Source organism: Jatropha curcas, chromosome 2 (genome assembly GCF_041381405.1).
Source record: "Jatropha curcas cultivar XTBG-Jc1 chromosome 2, XTBG_Jcur_1.0, whole genome shotgun sequence".
Lineage (NCBI taxonomy): Eukaryota > Viridiplantae > Streptophyta > Magnoliopsida > Malpighiales > Euphorbiaceae > Jatropha > Jatropha curcas.
The window spans coordinates 1,131,517-1,150,710 of NC_143152.1; the positions used below are offsets into that span (position 1 = coordinate 1,131,517).

Consider the following 19,194-nt stretch of genomic DNA (forward strand, 5'->3'; position numbering starts at 1 on the left):
GTATTTAATCTGTTTTTGATTTCTATTTTAACTTAATAGTTTATTTTGTAATTTCTTTTTACTTGTTAAATTAGTTGTTTAATATGGTTAATTAAAAATTAAATTATTGATGTCGGACAAAGTTATACTTTATTTTATTTTATTTTTTTGATGGGTTGTATAAGATTATAATGGTTTATATTTAAGCTTTCATAATTATTTAAACATTTGAACAAAAAAAAAAAAAAAGTAATAATATTTTTCATTGTTTTTTTTACTTGAAAGAGCTAACATGGCTGTTGCTTACTTCAGCAGACTTTCTAATCATATTTTTTTGATATTTTTATTTTGGACTTGACAGATACCATCTATTCATATTTATCAATACACACCTCAAACTCTAGGTGTAATAGTAGCATTGCTCGATGATTCAGATGAATCTGTCCAATTGACTGCTGTTTCATGCTTACTGACGGTGATTTGTTCATCATCTCTCTACTTGTCTATTTTCCTGTATTACAAATACTGGGTTCAGTTGGTTTTCTCACTTTGATTTCTTTGACTTCGTCCCATCACCGTGTAGGTGCTTGAATCATCACCCAACGATGCAGTAGAGCCCATTTTGCTTAATCTTTCTGTCCGTCTCCGAAACCTTCAAGTGCGTAAAGCTTTTGGCAGGTTTTCCATTTGATTTATTTGTTGCTTAACCTGTTAACCATTGTGTTGTTATATTGAAAATTGATTTAATCTCATGCTCCTAAATGCTTGCAGTTGAATGAAAGTATGTCATGTGGACATTATCAATAAGATAACAACTTCTAGTATCAGAAAAGCAAAATACAGGAGGGTCCTTTGCCCTCTAAATTATAGTTATGTCTGTGTTTCTCAATAAAGTACTTTCTGATAAAAAATAAGAAGAAAGGAAAAACTGAAATATGGCATGACATATGAACTGCATGCAAGTGTTTATTTTGGGTGCTTGGAATTCTAAAAAGGAAGCCGGAAGTGAGCAAAGAGGCTACTGCTGTTGTGTTGCATAATGGCTACTATTTAAATTGCCTTTCGATGCATTTCCATGGTGGTTTTGTTGTAATTATTATGCTGCATCTTACATGGGCGGTACTTCTTAAAATCAGCTGATTTTAGAGTCACTTTCTTTTTCTTGCAACAGATATGCATGAACACAAAGATACGAGCCACTGCCTTTGCTGCATTTGGGGCACTAAGCAGCTACGGAGTTGGTGCACAGCGGGAAATATTTCTTGAACAGGTTCCTCACTGACTTGACCATATAGAATTATTTGCTCTATAAGATCCCTTGTTTCAACAATATTGAGTTTAGAAATCGATAGCGGTATGTTATGACTTTAGAGTAACATCATTTCTTCGTTATTGTTGATACCTGATATTTATTAAGAAACTGCCAAGTCATTCTTGATTCATTTCAATTATAGCTTTAATTTTCTTCTTTCCTGTTATCAGTGGCAGATCCACAATAGAAAATGGGGGGTCAACTGACCCTCTCTTCTTTTTAAAATTCTTATATATTTATGTGTGTTTCTGGGTTGAATTGACCAGATTTATCTAATTTAATACTTACGTTGACCCCCTAAAAAAAATTTTCTGGATCAGCCACTGCCTGTCAATTGCTTGACGTTCGGCAGATTTTAGTCTTTAGTAATTGAGCTAAAATGAGAAGCAATAAAATATTCTTGTCAGATTTTATACAGTCAACTTATTATAAGCAAAAGGAAAGCAATTTTACATACAGCAATATTACCATTATATATATCAGTGTGTCTTTATTTTTTTTGTTGGTGGTGCCCCTAATTAAAAAATCAAGCCTGAGCTTCTTGCTCTTCCTTTTTTTTTTTTTTTTTTTACATCTTTTTTAACCTTATTTCTTCAAGTGGAGGTAAACTGTGTTTTTTTTTTTTTATCTCACTCTCTCATTGCCTCAGCATTTCGTATATATTGTGTGAATCACTTTTCACAGATACATGCTGCCACTCCTCGCTTGGTTTTGCACCTTCATGATGATGATATTAGTGTTCGACATGCTTGCCGAGTAAGTAATTACTATCCAATGGGTTTTCTTCTCTGCATAAAGCCTTGGAACCTCTTGACCTATTTAATGTTTAACAACTAGAATACTCTCAAACATATTGCCCCCTTGATGAAGATTGAAGGATTGGCTTCCTTGTCCAACTCACATTGTTGCAATTCTGATCATCGGTATGCATGAATGATCTTTAAAATGCTCAAGTTTCTGAAAGTAGCATAAAGTGATTTTGTGCTTTATGATTAACTCTTCTTTTATTTATTTATTTATTTTTATTTTAATTTTTTTTTTTGCCCTTTAGAAGTGACTATGAGGGCTTTCTAAGAGACTTCACACGGCTGCTCACCCAATATCTTCCTTCTAGAGTTGATTCTTACATGGCATCAACAATTCAGGTTTGTGCTTTTCTGAAAACTCTCTTTTTCTATCGATTTTGAATATTATGCTTACCAACTATATTGTTAATGAACTAAAGTATTTAATCCTTTGCCATTCCTGCTTTATACTCCTGTATGTTCTGTCAGTTTCTTGGGCCTTTTTTTTTTTTTCTAACGACTTTTGGAGGTCATGAACTAAAGTATCATGTTTTCCTTCTTTCCATATTCAAATTTTGCCATCAATGGGTTTATATGGATATAATTCATGATTGTGACATATTTTTGTGGATCGTCTTATTTGTGCCTTTCATTTATTAAAAGTGCAATAAGCATGAGTTCTGAATCATGGTTGCTTACTTTCTTGATGTGGCAGGCTATAGATGCACCTTGGCCAATAATACAGGCCAATGCTATTTACTTGGCAAGCAGCATACTATCACTTTCAGATGATCCGCGTATTTTAGCTCTTTACTATGCACAGGTTCATCTCAAAAATCTTCATCATTCTCGTGTCTTGGCTTGGCTAAAGGAAACATATTGACAGATCTGTTTGTCTTTATTTAGGTGTTTGGAATGTTGGTGGGGAAGATGAATCAGTCAGCAGATGCAGTTGTTAGGGCAACGTGTTCTTCAGCCCTTGGCCTGTTGCTTAGATCAACTAATTCTCTTTCATGGAGAACAGCTCGTCTCGATCGTGATCGAGTTGAATCATCTCGGAGGACCCATGATTCTGATAAGAAGTAGAGATTCTAAGAAATATCAGGATCAGATAAAATGACGGTGCTGATTACCATTATGTTCATTTGTATAGCATGTCGTTATTATTCTGCTAATGATCACAATCCGAGTTCAAAAGCAAAAGCCATGCAGAAGATAAGTGGTTTGTCTTGATTGATGACACGCACGATGAAGCTAGTTTGTGATTACTAGATGGATATTGAAGTTAAAGTTAAATAGCATTTTAAGATGTACAGCTTTTGGTAAATGTAATCGATTCATTTGTTTGATGTAAAGCTGGTTGTTGCAACATTGGAAGCATGCGTCTTTAACCCTTTTCAGGTTGTATAGCTTGTACCATACTGTAAAATTTGTGTCATTCAGCTCGATTTGTTTCAATAGAAAATTAATAAATGTAATCCGAAGTTGAATGTAGTTATATTCAATTGGAATTGAAGTTTTCAGAACATTCTCTATTTGGCTTATTGTTAGTGTTATATTACGGAGTCAGATGCTTCTTTTGCGCCGATGATCCTTAGTTTGGATGGCTTAAGGTGGGGCATCCATCATGGGTTCTATTTCCTCTTCAACATTTTTAACTTTGTGGGTTGTGATTGACAAATATAAGAACTTTGAAAATTCACAATTATTGAAAATATGATGGTATTTGGATAATTTCATAAAATAATGAAATTCTCACTTTCCTTGGTTGATTTCTCACTGAATTAGAGACATTCAAGATCTGCATGAGTTAAAATTTATTTCATTATTTTCGCCTTTTTTTCCAAATATGGAAAAATTTTCTTATGTATTTTTCATAGTTATTTTTCCTTTGTAAAATTACTCCTTCAAAACAAAATATAATGTAATCAAATATAAATTGAATATTACACCATAATATTTGATTAGTTATGATTTATCCCTTGTTTGGTTGGGTGTAAAATAAGGAAGGGTGTAAAATAACAAGTGAAAATTTCTTGGCTTTGCAAAACACCTTGTTTGGGAAGGAGGTAAAATCGTGGGTGGCTGTAATTTATTCTTTATTTTACTTTCTCCAATTTACTCTCCAAAATGGGAGGAAAATAAAACAATAAAAGTGCAAGTAAGCAAAATAAATTTATTTTACTTCCACTCTCTTATTTTTCCTCCAAACCAAACAAAGAGGGTAAAATTAGAAGGTAAAATGAATAGTACTATTTTACTCTTTCACTTTACATTCTCTCATTTTACATCCTCTCCCTATCCAAACAAAGCATGAGTGATGATGGGACGGTGAGGTTACTGAGTTTAAACTATAGTTAAGTCTCTAAAGTAATTATTGAAAAATGGAAAAAAAAAAAAAAAAAAAAAAAAAAGGAGAGTCAGTGGTTTTGGTCCATTTGTTTCCTTTCTTTTCATGCACCAAATATTATTGTCTTTCAATTCGATGTACAAGGACAAATTAGTGTATCCATGAACTGAATACAGACAATTCTTAACTCAAGTTTCGATATGAAACATCATAACCAAAGTTTTGTCCTCTAACAAGGATGGTGGTACTTTTTTAAACAGTCGTCGACTATTTGACATATAAGGACATCATGTCCTACTAGACAATATTAGCACCGTGAAAAAAAAAAAATTAAATTAATAAATAAAAATTAATTATTTTCTTAATTATTGTGTAAAACCTTAAATATTTATATTTAGGAGTATTACAATATTGGATTGGAAGCAGACCTCAAAGTTGACAATGAAAAGCTTTCATTAACTGTTCTTAGAAAACAAAGAAAAGAAAGCTTTCATTAACTTAAGAGAAAAAAAAAACATAGAACATGGGTGGTTTTTAGGACCCTACCAACAGCTAGCATGCATCCTCCTTTGTATACGAATTTAAGTCTCCATTTAATTCCCTGCACCTTGTTGCCTACTATGATATATTAATCATTATGGCCTTTAATAATATCAACCTGAATTGATATTTTTATTGCATGTTGGATATAAAAAAAATTTTTCTTTATTACTTTAGGGGAGTGATATGAGATGAAATGATAAGAATTCATTCTCTTTTAACTAAAGATTTCTTAAAACACTTAAAGTGAGTGCTTTGCTCCTTTTTTGGGTCTGTCTGTCGCGAATTTGGATTAATCAGGCTAATAGATTTTGAATACCGGAGAAAAAAAAAAAAAGCATATGACTGCATTGTCAAAATTTTTTTAATTTGTGTGAATTTTGGGTACCTTGCTAACACTCATCAACGTCCCAACTTGAATTTCACTATTTTAATAGATAAAAATTGAAAGATTTTATTATTTTACAGGATAAATATTTTTGGCTAGGGTGGAAATCATTTATTCTATAATTTCGTGAATTTGATAACTCTAATTTCTACAATTACATGGTACCAGATTCACAATTGATTCGAATGGTTGTACTAAAAAAATAAAGAAAAATAAAACAAGAATGTGAGAGATTAAATATTTTATTTTATATTTTCGTCATTTTCTATGATTTACAATAATATTAGATTCACGTAGGAGATGGTGATTTATATCTTAAAGATGAATTATTATGAAGATCCATTTGAGAAATATGATTCTAATGGATTTTTTTAATAAAATTATACCCTTGCAGTGATTTGTTAAAGTGATGAAATAGTTCTCTTTTTTTTTTTCTTGAGAGGAGTTAATTAGCTATGTATTTCTATTATATATTGCTTAGATAATGTGTAACGGGATTTTTAATCTCACGAAAAAGTAGATTCACATTTATCTATTTCTAAAATAGAATAAAGTCTCTTTAGAATGACTCTGTTCTTACTAGACTGAGTTAATAACTACTTATTTATCGATCGAAGCACCAAGATTTTTGAGGTTGTGGATATATTTCCTTTTGAACAATCTGTAGTGGAGAAAACTCGAATTCGAAATCTCCCACTCCTCACAATCTTCTATAAAATGTGGTCTTATATAGAGCATGCATGCTTGAAAATTATACTAGATAAGAAATGCCTTGAATATATATATATAAGAATATTTACATTGTTTTCAAAAGAATTAATTGATCTTCTTCTCTCATTCTCTCACCATTTATATATATTCTTCCTTAGTCAATTACCCAATTACCATGGCTTCACAGCTCAATAATCAGCTCCATTTTGTTTTGATACCCTTGATGTCTCCTGGCCATCAAATACCTATGATAGACATGGCCAAGCTTTTAGCAATCCATGGAATTGTTGTAACTATTGTAACTACACCTCAAAATGCCATCAATTTCACTTCAACAATTCAACTTTCCGTTCAATCCGGCCTTAAAATCCAACTTCTCCAACTCCAATTTCCGGCAACAGAGTCCGGCTTACCGGCCGGATGTGAAAACATGGACAAGCTTCCCTCTAGAAGCTTGATCAGAAACTTCTTTATTGCTGCAAGTATGCTGCAACAACAATTCGAACGAGTCTTCCACACTTTAAAACCTCGTCCAAGTTGCATAATCTCAGGCAAGAATCTTCCTTGGACGGTGGAAACTGCTCGGAAATTCAAGATTCCGAGAATCTTTTTCGATGCAATGGGGTGTTTTTCCTTTTCATGCTCAAATAAACTTGAAACATCTAGAGTACATGAAAATCTTTCCAAGTTTGAGACTTTTATAGTCCCTGACTTGCCTCATCGAATCGAGTTGAGCCAAGCCAAGCTACCCGAAAGCCTAAGTCCAGACTCGAAAGACTTGAGCGATGTCCGAGACAGTCTTCGAGCTGCTGAAACTATACCAGATGGGATTGTTGTTAATACATTTGAAGAATTAGAGAAAGAATATGTTACAGAATATATCAAAGTTAAAGGCAATAATGTTTGGTGTGTTGGTCCAGTTTCAGCTTCTAATAAGCTAAACCTAGACAGAGCAGAAAGAGGTAAAAAAGCTTCAATAGATGAAACCCATTTGTTAAAATGGCTTGATATGCAGGAACCTGAATCGGTAATCTACGCATGTCTTGGTAGCATTTGCGGGCTAACAAGTTTGCAATTAGTAGAACTAGGGTTAGGCTTAGAAGCATCAAACCAACCATTCATTTGGGTTATAAGAGAAAGTGAAAAATCTGAAGGGATAAACAAATGGATCGTTGATGAATGTTTTGAAGAAAGGAATAAAGAAAAAGGACTTATAATCAGAGGTTGGTCTCCTCAAGTTTTAATATTGTCTCATAAATCAATAGGAGGGTTTTTGACTCATTGTGGTTGGAACTCAACTCTCGAAGGTGTCACCGCCGGCGTGCCAATAGTGGCTTGCCCGTTATTCGCCGAACAATTCTTGAATGAAAAGTTGGTTGTGGAAGTTTTGAGAATTGGAGTTAGTGTAGGAGTTGAGGCTGCTGTTGCATGGGGATTAGAAGATGAGGTTGGGTTGTTAATGAAAAGAGAACAGGTAAAGAAGGCTATTGAGATGGTAATGGATGAAGGTGAAGAAGGAGAGGAAAGAAGAAAAAGGGCTAAAGAGTTCAGTTGTATGGCTGAAAGAGCAATTGAAGAAGGTGGATCTTCTTATCATAACATGGAAATGTTAATCCAATATGTTTCTTCTAGAGTTGAATCCACAGAGCTGCTTGATTACTGATTTATATATATTTTCTTGGTTTAATTAAGTCTTGTATTGCTTTACATAATCTTGTTAATCATATATGAATCATCATGCCTCTTTGAACAAAAAAAAAAAAAAAAATGAAAATAACTTAAAGTTATTTATTTTATAGTTATTGATAACAGAAATTATAATTTGAAATACATATCTTGTCTATTAAATTGGGCCTGTAGGGCAGCAATTGGGTCTTTACTTAAGTTATTGATTCGAGAGAAAGCTGAAGTGTATACGTCTATCTGTCCAAACGGAAAGCCCAGGCCCAGCTATGCTCATTCATGTATAATAAATAATACGTTTTTAATCTATCAAATGTATGATATAAGAGGGAAACTTTTCCTTTCCATTTACGAACATATAAAAACAGTTCCCTTTCCTACAATTAATTGGAGAAGCCAAAATGATTCTCCCTATCACGAAAAAGAAAGATTAAAGAAGAAAGCTATTTACTAACAAGAAAACAAGAATTAGCTAAAAATAATAACAAAAAGTTAAAAACTGAAAAAATTTTAGTTTTGACATAAATCTTGCCATCCGCCAAATCTAAGTGCTGCCTTTATGCGTTTGGCAATTGGCATCTGCAGAATACAAAGAAGGGGACGCAATACATATAGACAACTTCAACAAGTCCAAAACAGCTACACATTGTCCGCGTTCTCTTGTCTTTTGATTTAGAATTGAAATGAATTATATAAACTTTTGATCTTTTCATAAATCTCTTTTATTCTATTTAGGATACGGGATTTGCTAATTAAAATCTTAAGTTTTAATTATTGAAATATTGTTTATATGGAAATTTTTTTTAGATTTTAAATTACTAAAAATGGATTCTATTAATTTCTCTTGAATCACTATGATTACACCAATAAATTTATGATATTTTGTGTATTTATTCAATGAAATTTAATTGCTTCATATTAAAACTCCATTTTATGTTATTTGTAATTTTTCCACACCAATAATTTATTGGCAAAAGTAAATTTGAGGAAAGTCAACAAATGTGTTAAATAAAATTATATTATGTTATGAAAAAATTGATTTTGTGTCGAATAAATTTTCACGTCGTAATTATTTATTAAGTGATTCAATTTCTTGAAAAACAATGTAATCTTCATTAATTAATTTGTAATCTATTATTGTCAAATGTCTCGCTATGATAACTTTTATCACAAATAAAAAATTCTCACTATGAAAAAAAGAGAAATGAACGATTATTTATGGCTTCTCAAACTTTTTTTTTTCCTCTATCTCTTTCTCTATAAATATAGACAACATAAGAGAACGAGCACAAATTATTCATATTAGGTCATCATACAATATGGGTTCTGAGCCCCATCAACTCCACTTTATCTTGTTCCCTTTCATGGCTCAAGGCCATATGATCCCAATGCTAGACATAGCTAGATTGTTAGCAAACCATGGAGTGATTGTTACAATAGTGACTACACCTCTTAATGCCAAGCGTTTTAAACCAACCATTTCTCGAGCTATACAATCTGGACTCAAAATTCAATTTCTTGAACTTCAGTTTCCAATTAGCCAAGAATCGAGATTGCCAAATGATTGTGAAAATCTTGACATGCTTCCTTCTTTGAGTATAGGCAACGAATTCTTTCTTGCAACCAACCAATTTCAAGAATCTGTAGAGAGATTGCTTCAAGAATTAAAGCCAAACCCTAAATGCATAATCTCTGATATGTGTTTGCCCTACACAAGTCAGATTGCGAGTAATCTTGGAATTCCAAGAATTGCTTTCAATGGGTTTTCATGCTTTTGTATGATGTGTATGCACTGCATATACAGCTCTCCCAAGATTCTTGAAAATGTAAAATCTGAATACGAGTATTTCGTTCTGCCTGGATTGCCTCATCGTATAGAACTAACCAAAAACCAGCTTCCACAATCAATGCATAGCAATATGGGTAGGTTTACTGAGCAAATAGGAGTTGCTGAAATGGTTACTTACGGTATTATTGTTAATTCTTTTGAAGAATTAGAGCCAACATATGTTCAAGAATTCAAGAAAGCAAGAGGAAATAATAAGGTTTGGTGTATTGGTCCAGTTTCACTTTATAATAAAGATAAGTTAGATAAGGTTCAGAGAGGAGATAAGGCCTCAATTGATGAACAAGAATGTTTAAATTGGCTTGATTTACAAAAGCAAGATTCTGTTTTATATGTTTGTTTTGGTAGTCTTTGTAATTTAGTACCTTTGCAACTAATAGAGCTTGGTTTAGGGTTAGAAGCTTCAAATAGACCATTTATTTGGGTTATAAGACGAGGAGAAACATCAAAAGAATTAGAAAAATGGATTGAAGAAGATGGTTTTGAAGAAAGAATTAAAGGGAGAGGCCTTTTAATTCGCGGTTGGGCGCCACAAGTAGCTATATTGTCAAATCCGGCAATCGGAGGATTTTTAACTCACTGCGGTTGGAATTCAACACTAGAGGGGATAACTGCGGGCAAGCCAATGGTCACATGGCCGCTTTTTGCTGACCAATTCTGCAATGAGAGGCTTGTTGTGGATGTGCTAAACATTGGTGTAAAAGTTGGAGCTGAGTTTACATTGACATGGGGAGAGGAAGATAAGGTTAGGGTTTTAGTGAAAAGAGAAGAAGTTAAAAGGGCAATTGATAGATTGATGGATGGAGGAGAGGAAAGCGAAGAGAGAAGAAAAAAAGCTAAAGAATTGAGTATTATGGCAAAGAAAGCAATGGAGGAAAATGGATCTTCTTATCTCAACATGAAATTATTAATAGAAGATATAAGGCAAAAAATAAATTCTGAGTAGGCAGTATATGTATAATTGTGTGATATTATAATTATTTTACATTGGTATTTGGTCTTGGGATTGTTAGAAATTTCTTTAGCAACTTAAATACATTGTGCATGTTTATGTAATACTTAATTAGTGATCTATATGGATTATCCAAATATGGTGTATACAAATAAACTATAAAGATGATTCCTTTTCGCTTACAAACTTTCATGTTGGATTATAGCACTAGTGGAGATTATCAAGCATGTTTTTAAGGATTTTGTTATCGTATTTGTAGAGAGAAGTGAATATGTGTACAGACCGACTAGCTAGTTCTGCGATTAATTTTCTATTGGAATTTCATGTACTTTCAGTTTGCCATTCTGATTTGTCGGATTGAATTTCTCTTGACACTACGGGTGTAGTATATTCTAGGCTTTATATCTGAGGCTTTTGCCTTCTTTTTCTACCAAGAAAAGAATTGTTAGCCATTCTATATTATATTATACTCACCACACAAATTTCATCTAAACCCATTAACAAATCTATGGCAATCGTATTCTCATAGTATGCCTAAGCTATCTAATAAGACCCACTTGCCTTTTACTTTCAACTGCAATACGTTCTCCATTAAATTTGTTGTTTAGCAGAAGACCGAAAACTTTCTTTTTTCCGATAACTACAACTTGTTCTCTTCTACTTGTCTTATGTCGTTAATGTCTTTTGTTCGATTACTGTAGTTCTCTATATATGGGAGGACTTTCGTGTTGAATGGGTATACACTAATGTTACGTGTCGTAATAAAAAAAAAACTATAAAACATTTAGAGTGTTATCAGCCGATTTGTCTTAAATCGTTTATATCGATTTAAATTGATTTAAGATTATAATTTTAAAATATTGATGGTTTGATTTGATTTTAAAATATAAAAATTAAAAGATAATTTAATATAATAATTTTAACGTCAAAAAATTATCGACTAAATCAAATTGCATTCAAAATTTTGGTTAATTTAATTTATATTAAACATCTCAAATTATTTTTTATGGTGTGGTTCAATTTATAAACGATGAAGACTGGTTTAATTTGTATAATAAGTGTTAGCCGCCGTTGTTGAAAACAAAAGAAAAAAAATATAAAAAAATGTTTTTTGCTCAATCCCACATCGGTGAGATTGAGTTATGAGGGTTGTAGGTTTGGTTATAAAAGAAAGCTAATGTTTAGCTTTCTAATCACACCAAAAATCACACCAAAACACTTGTGTTTTATATTAGGGAGTCTTTTGGAATCCCTTGGAGTATAAAATATTTGGGGTGTTTTGAGGGTGTCGGGTAGAAAAATATTTTGTAATTGTGGCTGTAACAATTTACCGCATAGTGAATATTTTTCTTGATTGTCGTTTGACAACGGCCGTGGTTTTTCTCCACTTGGGGAGTTTTCCACGTTAAATTATCGTGTTCTCTTTAATTTCTCAGTCATTATTTTATTTTCTCATTTGTTCCTGCTTGAAGCCGATCCGAAGGGCGGGAAAAATAGCGATTTTCCCAACAAGTGGTATCAGAGCCTAGTTGTTAGGCGGAGCTTTTAGTGTTAAAATAATTTCTTGTAATTATAAGTATGCTCTGTGGTTGCGGCTTAGTCTGATCTTCCACAAAATATTGTTGTTAGAAATTATTTTATTTTAAAAGCAGGTGGAGTTTTGGAAGTCTTGAAGCGGGTGGAGCTTTGCTTTGGTGTGCTTGAGTATCAGTGGTGAATGTCCTGACGATAATTATTGAAGTTATTCTATTCTGATAATATACCGTGCACGTAACTTCTGTCTAGAAGGCCGGATTTTAAGTGGGACCACTTGTGACCCCTCCGTCCAACTGAGATTTTACGTGGAATGGTAATATTGTCTAGGAGATCATTGTGATCTTTCCTGGGTATTGCCGAATCGGTTTACTTCACTAATTATTGGTCGGCTATGAGATGTGAGATTGAGAAATTTGACGGGAGAATGAATTTTGCACTGTGGCAAGTGCAAGTCAAAGACGTGTTGATTCAGTCTGGACTGCATAAGGTTTTGAAGGGTAAACCAGTCAGTGGAAAGAATTCAGGAAAAGACAGTAGCAGTGGAGACTCAGAAAAATCCAAGATTAGCGATGAAGAATGGGAGGAGCTGGATATCAAAGCGGCAAGTCAAATTCGCATGTGTCTAGCAAAAAATGTTCTTGCTAATGTGCTTGGATTGTCCACGACAAAGGAGTTGTGGGAGAAACTGGAAGAATTGTACTAGGGCAAAAATATATCCAACAGGTTATATTTGAAGGAGCAATTTCATACGTTGAAAATGGCGGAAGGTACAAAGTTGTCAGATCACTTGAGTGTTCTTAATGGCATCGTCTCTGAATTAGAAACTCTTGGAGTGCGAACCGAAGATGAAGATAAAGCTCTCCGACTCATCCTGTCACTTCCTTCGACATATGAGCACATGAAACCTGTTCTGAAATATGGTAGTAAGGAAGTGGTGTATGCGGATGTGGTTAGTAAGCTCCTTACTGAGGAGAGAAGACTGAATGAAATGAAAAATAAATCAATGAGGATTCAGCTTTATTTGTCGGTACCAAGAAAAAGAATAAAAGCTCCGGAAAGAGGAAGGTTGTCTGCTGGATTTGTGGTCAAACTGGACACGTGAGGAAGGATTGCCCGAACGGTGGAGCTGATTCGGCTAGAAGCTCTAACGTTGTTGCTGCCAATGAGATCTCTTGTGGTGAAGGAGATGATGTGTTCTCTCTGTAATTGAGAGATGTGTGTCCTCATGGCATGATTGCTACCCGTTAGGATGCCATGAAAGAGGACAGATTATTGGTAGCTGGTCCACGAAAATGCGCACGGCATTAGTTGACAGTTGATGCAAAGTGTGTGGTGGAAAAAATATGTCGATGGCTAATGAACTCTTAGAAAAGTCAACAGCAGGGTTGCACCATAAACTATTAGCAGGATCCGACATGGGCGATGGAAAATTCTTGGAGTCGGTAAAGTGGTTCCAAGTGGCGATACTCTTTTATGGTGGAGTATGATAATTCTTGACGATAAGAATTATGATTGTCGGTAGCAGACAATATTGTGTTTTTTTTTTTATTTTATTTTCAAGGTGGAGATTGTTAGCCGCCGTTGTTGAAAACAAAAGAAAAAAAATATAAAAAAATGTTTTTTGCTCAATCCCACATCGGTGAGATTGAGTTATGAGGGTTGTAGGTTTGGTTATAAAAGAAAGCTAATGTTTAGCTTTCTAATCACACCAAAAATCACACCAAAACACTTGTGTTTTATATTAGGGAGTCTTTTGGAATCCCTTGGAGTATAAAATATTTGGGGTGTTTTGAGGGTGTCGGGTAGAAAAATATTTTGTAATTGTGGCTGTAACAATTTACCGCATAGTGAATATTTTTCTTGATTGTCGTTTGACAACGGCCGTGGTTTTTCTCCACTTGGGGAGTTTTCCACGTTAAATTATCGTGTTCTCTTTAATTTCTCAGTCATTATTTTATTTTCTCATTTGTTCCTGCTTGAAGCCGATCCGAAGGGCGGGAAAAATAGCGATTTTCCCAACAATAAGTCCTCCAAAGAGAAATTACAAAAGCGAGTAAATCTTTATTTTCTTTCCTTAATTTGATTTTGATAACTTAAAACTCTAATATCAATGAGTCAAAATTCATTCGTTAATTCCTTTTATTTCTCTTTATTTTTTTATTGATTTCCATGCCTTCTAAATCCCGTATGCTCAAGGCCACAGGCCACGTGATCAAATGATGTGGGCCTTTTACTGGGCTTTAGTCGTATTAGTTTAATGATTTGGGCTTGAGAGAGAGATTTAGTCAGCCTTTTTACTGGTTTAATGACTTGTAAGTTGTACCATTCGTGCTTTTATTTTATTTGTTTCAATTTTAGGTATCACTATCATATAAACACGAATAGAAGTATTATATTATATACTATATAAGCTATAATATTAAATATGGTAAGAATATAATATCTTTAATAATTTTAATTTTATTGGTTAAAAGATAAAGATAATTTAATTTTGATGAGTTATATTATATTATATAAGATACATATTAAATATAGTAATAATATAATATAATATTATTTTTATTTTTATTAAATATTTAATTTGATTGATTATTGTTTGATATACAACAAAAATTAAAAATCACTAGAAATATATAAAAAATTTAAAATTATTATATAATATGTTATTGAAATACTCCGAATTTTTATTTTCAAAACTTTTAAATTTTTATTAAATCAAAAATTTCGATTTTTGATTATATGGGCTTTAAACACCAAACAATCTTAAATTTGGGTCCAAAGTGTTGTGAGTTGGGCCCAAGCCCAAATATATTGTCAGAATTTTCGATTTGAGAACTGTTAAAAATTTTCAAGAAATAATATGAAAGCAATTTAATCTGTTATGAATATATATAAATTAATTATCCTAAAAATCAAATATCATAATTGTTCATATTTTATTTATATTGAGTGAATGGAGAAAATATTATGGAACCAAACTAACTAATTAAAATAAATCGAACCGGGCCTTAAAACCAAATTGATCTTTCGAAAACCAAACAAATAGCTTGAAAACCAAGTGAAAAAAACTGCAAACCGAGCAAAAATTGAGGCGAATCATTAAACTAGACCAAACCGGTTCGAATCGAACCGGAATGGTCTAGAAGCCCCAAGATTTTTTTTTTTCTTTCTTTTCTTTTTCTTTTCTTTTTCTTTTCGTTTCCTTCTTCTTCCTTGCGCCAGCGCCAGGCGCGCGACAGCCCTCCCCCTCTCTTTTTTTTTGTTTTTCTTTTTCCGACCACCTGAGACCATCGCCGGCCTCGTTGTCGCCTCCTCACTGCAGCAGCCCTCGCTCTCTTCCCGTTCCGGTTGGCACAGTGCGCAAGGAACTGCGGTTTTGCGTTCCCATCGGGACAGTAGCTCAACCAGCCCTGTTCTTTCGTTTTTCCGACGACATTGCCCTTAGCCGGTGTGCAACTCCTTCAGCCATTGTTCCCTTCACTTCCAATCGAGCTAGCATCGATATAAATGGTTTTTGAGCAAGGGAGCTGCTTCCGGTCACTTTAACGGGGAAATTTCAGTATTTAGTGCGTTTTTCAGCTGGGTAAGTCGGATTTCAACCTTCTTTGATACATTTAGTGAATTGTTTGAACAAGAGTATAAATTTGATGCATGAATCAAGTTGGGTAGAGTATAAATCCCTAAATTTGCTACTGTTTGAGTGTGAATAATTAGAAGCTTTGATTTTACTCTTTAAATTGATTTATAAACTGAAATTCCTTATACAAGTGAATAAGTTATTTAGTTTAATGCATATTTTGGTGAAAGAATTGATAAACCTGAAATGGCAGCTTGCTATTTTAACTATTTAGCTTGAATAATTGTTGTGGTATAATGCAAACGAAGTTATAAATTAAGTTCTTAAGGGGAAATGGGTTAAGTAACATATAATGCATGAATTTTATCAATAACTTAAGATTTCTTTGATATATTGGCAACTTCTAGTTAGAGGAAATCATGGATTTTTGCTTGAACCAAGTTTATATTGTTAGAATAAATGCGCTCTTCATAACTTGTCGTGGATGTAGAGGTTCGAATGACTAAGTTTGATAAGAATTGAGAAACTTTGGGCAGTGGCAGCAGTTATTTTCAATCATTTATATAGATTATTGCTTGATATGGAATTTTTATAGTAGTAGATTTAATTCTTGCTAGGAATTAGTTAGTTGGTATATCTTAAGTTGTAAAATTGGATTTCTTAATAGATGTATCCATTAAATGTTAGTTTAATTGAAGCATTTGTTCTTAGTGGCTAATTTAAAATTTAATAAAGGTATAATATGTGGTTGTTATCTTTAAGCAAGGATGAAGAAATGAGAGTTTGATAAAGAGTACTATAATAGTTAGACACTACGAAACTATCAAATGAAAGTAATTGAAATTAACTTAATGATACAAGTTTTATTCGATTATAATTATATATGTATTAAAGCTTTCATATGTTTGGCAATTAGCTATAGAAGCTAGTTATAATTATATGAAGTAAAGAATGATTGGTATTATCATTGGAACATAATTGGAGGTTATTGTAAGTTGTAAATTAATGGTTGAGTGTTGACATTGTTATTTTGGAAGGAGGATGGGATTTTAAATTGATGGATTGCCCGGCGGATGGGCTGTGTGCATTGATTTGATAAATATATAGTAATATTGTGATATTTGAGCAGGTAGATAGTCCAATTTTTAGGGGAGGTGCTGCAGAAATTTCAATAGAACCTAGACTAGTTTTAATGAATGACATGATTAAATAAGTTCATTTAGATTAATTCTATAACTTGGTACATAATAAATAGAGTGCTCTGATTATTTATTATCTTTATTACTCATTTAATTATTTACATATTTATTTATTTATTTTATTATTGTTAATACTATTTATTTATTTATTTGCATTGATTTTGGATGTTTAATTGTGCATTGCATTACGATGTTTAATTGATTAATATGTCTGCATTTGATTGCAATGTTTGATTAATTGTGTTGTGATAATGCTATGCTTTGTTTGTGTGGAATTGGGATGAAGTGGACCACCGTGGGTTTGTGAGGACGGTCTGTGATATGGATCCGAATATTATATGATATTTGACCGTCGGCCGGGAAAATGGGAGATCGGCGCCCCCGTGTGCACCTGATGAAATGGATTATGTGGAAAACCACAGGATGGCTTCTTGTTGTTGCGCACCTGATAATCTAGATTTGATTGTAGCCCGCAGGGTGGCCTCCTGTTGTGAGTACTTGATGATCTAGATTGGATGGAGACCACCGGGTTGCCTCCTGTTGGTATGGAAAAGAAAAGAGAGAATGGAAATACAATGAGAGGACTGGTCAGTGAGGATTAGACCAGTTGGCCGTATGGGGGATCGGCTCCCTGGTGCACATGTATGAGAGGGCGAGCCATGTGTGAGGACGGCTCGTTGGGGTTTCAGGTGGCGCCACTGACTAATTTCCACGTGATGTGATTATATGAAGATGTTTATGATTGTGAGTGCTGGTGATATGCCATTTGTGTGACTGGCTGCGTGAGCATATAACTAGTCGGATGACTAGATTAATATGTGTACACATTTGTGTGACTGCGTGTGTTGTGCAATAATTATTACTTCTTAGAAAACTCACATGTCTTGTTTGATTTTTTCAGGAAGTAGGTTTTTCCTTTAATCGGATTTAGGCTATGTTTCTTCGGCGTAGGGCAATAAAGAATTTTTCCTAGTTCCATAATTATTTTGTTATGTATACCAACAGTTAGTGACTCCGCAGTTGTAGGATTTGTATACTTTTAATCATTTATTATTATAGATGAGATAATTATGTGAACCCATATTATAAATGTGATGCATTGTTAATTAGGCCCGAACTGTGGAATGTTGTAGCTTATAAATTTGGGCCGAGATTTAATAAAATATTGAGGTTTATCTTTCATATTCATATGGGCTGAATGTTGAAATTTTCTATCGAGATAATAGATTCTAGCGTTTCAGGCTTACTACGGGCCTCGGGGGCCTTAAGCTTACCTGGGCCCTAGTGCCGGTCCGGCCCACGGAAACGGGTCGTGACAAAGTTGGTATCAGAGCTTAGGTTAGGGTTTTAGGACACAACTGCGGAGTATAGGAAATTTCTTTATGTTGGGATCGGCCGTAACCAACATAAGGAAGGAAACTTTGTAATTTTCCTCTCTAGGGATGGTGGACGCACTAGACCCTATGAGGTGGGAAAACCCACACCTATAGTGTAAAAAAAAAAAAAAAAAAAAAAAAAATTGAAGAATTAATTGAGAATTAGAGTGAAAGTAGTGGATAGTAGGATGAACCCATTGCAATACCTATAGGGGCCAGAGTTGGTATCAACCCTTAAGCTAGGGAATAGAGTAATACCTGATGGTAGTGGATTGGCCTGATCACCCAGTACACTACTTTTCATGTGAACTCTATTCCTATCAGTGAACAGGATAGTGTAGAGAATAAATAGGTTTTCTAATTGTATAGTGGATTGATGAATTTTGGGTGATTAGGAATCGGTATTTTAGTATTCAGTTCGGCTACTGAACTTCTTTAGAATTTCTCTTTATTGTTTTATTTACTTGATATTTCATATTTAAATTTAAAACCCTGTTTTTATTTTGAATTTAAATTGTGTTATGATAAAAAAATTTGAAATTGATTATTTATATAGAAATTATTTTTGAAAAGTTGTCTATTTATATCACGGGGCCAATTGGATTAGAGTATAAAATGAAATGATTATGAGGATAGTAAAATTAGAAAGAAGATTTGAAAAGAAGAATAAGACAAGTAGTAATATATGTTTAGTTTTAGATAGGTGAGACAGGTAAATTGAATTAAAATTTGATATAAGCAAGTAATAGATAGATGCTAATTTTAAGTTAATAGTTCCACATATGGTACCTAATACTTGGTTAAATGAGACTAATTAAAATGTTAGCACTATGGTTTGAAATTGTAATCTAGGAGAATTTGGACAAAAGAGTAAAGAAGTTATTAGCATATGTAAATTAGACTCTTAAGAAGTTAATGAGATCAATTTGATGTGATATTTGGATGGTAAAGTAGCATTAC

At 33.3% G+C, this 19,194-nt stretch overlaps 3 protein-coding genes across 12 annotated transcripts in view; all 3 read left to right on the plus strand.

Moving 5' to 3' along the window:
• The window catches only part of LOC105642301 (ARM repeat superfamily protein), a 44,374-nt gene extending 40,763 nt beyond the window's left edge, over positions 1-3,611 (plus strand). For 6 of the 10 annotated variants that reach the window (XM_089717405.1, XM_089717408.1, XM_089717411.1 and 3 more), the window contains 8 exons: positions 341-454; positions 563-637; positions 1,151-1,249; positions 1,976-2,047; positions 2,129-2,214; positions 2,343-2,436; positions 2,792-2,899; positions 2,983-3,611. In XM_089717405.1, the coding sequence (XP_089573531.1) occupies positions 341-454; positions 563-637; positions 1,151-1,249; positions 1,976-2,047; positions 2,129-2,214; positions 2,343-2,436; positions 2,792-2,899; positions 2,983-3,162 (828 nt within the window). In that variant the 3' untranslated portion in view covers positions 3,163-3,611. Of the gene's footprint in view, positions 1-340; positions 455-562; positions 658-1,150; positions 1,250-1,975; positions 2,048-2,128; positions 2,215-2,342; positions 2,437-2,791; positions 2,900-2,982 lie in introns of those variants that run through there. The other 4 variants (XM_089717406.1, XM_089717409.1, XM_089717412.1 and 1 more) reach the window with 4 other exon arrangements.
• Positions 3,612-6,100: 2,489 nt separating this feature from the next.
• On the plus strand, positions 6,101-7,800 carry LOC105642302 (UDP-glycosyltransferase 73C3). The gene has a single exon (XM_012227104.4). It carries the CDS (start codon positions 6,241-6,243, stop codon positions 7,726-7,728), a length of 1,488 nt encoding a protein of 495 aa, XP_012082494.3. The 5' UTR covers positions 6,101-6,240; the 3' UTR covers positions 7,729-7,800.
• A 1,145-nt stretch (positions 7,801-8,945) lies between these two features.
• On the plus strand, positions 8,946-10,723 carry LOC149498001 (UDP-glycosyltransferase 73C25-like). The gene has a single exon (XM_089717233.1). The coding sequence runs from the start codon at positions 9,068-9,070 to the stop codon at positions 10,538-10,540; it is 1,473 nt and encodes a 490-aa protein (XP_089573359.1). The 5' UTR covers positions 8,946-9,067; the 3' UTR covers positions 10,541-10,723.
• The last annotated feature ends 8,471 nt before the right edge of the window (positions 10,724-19,194 follow it).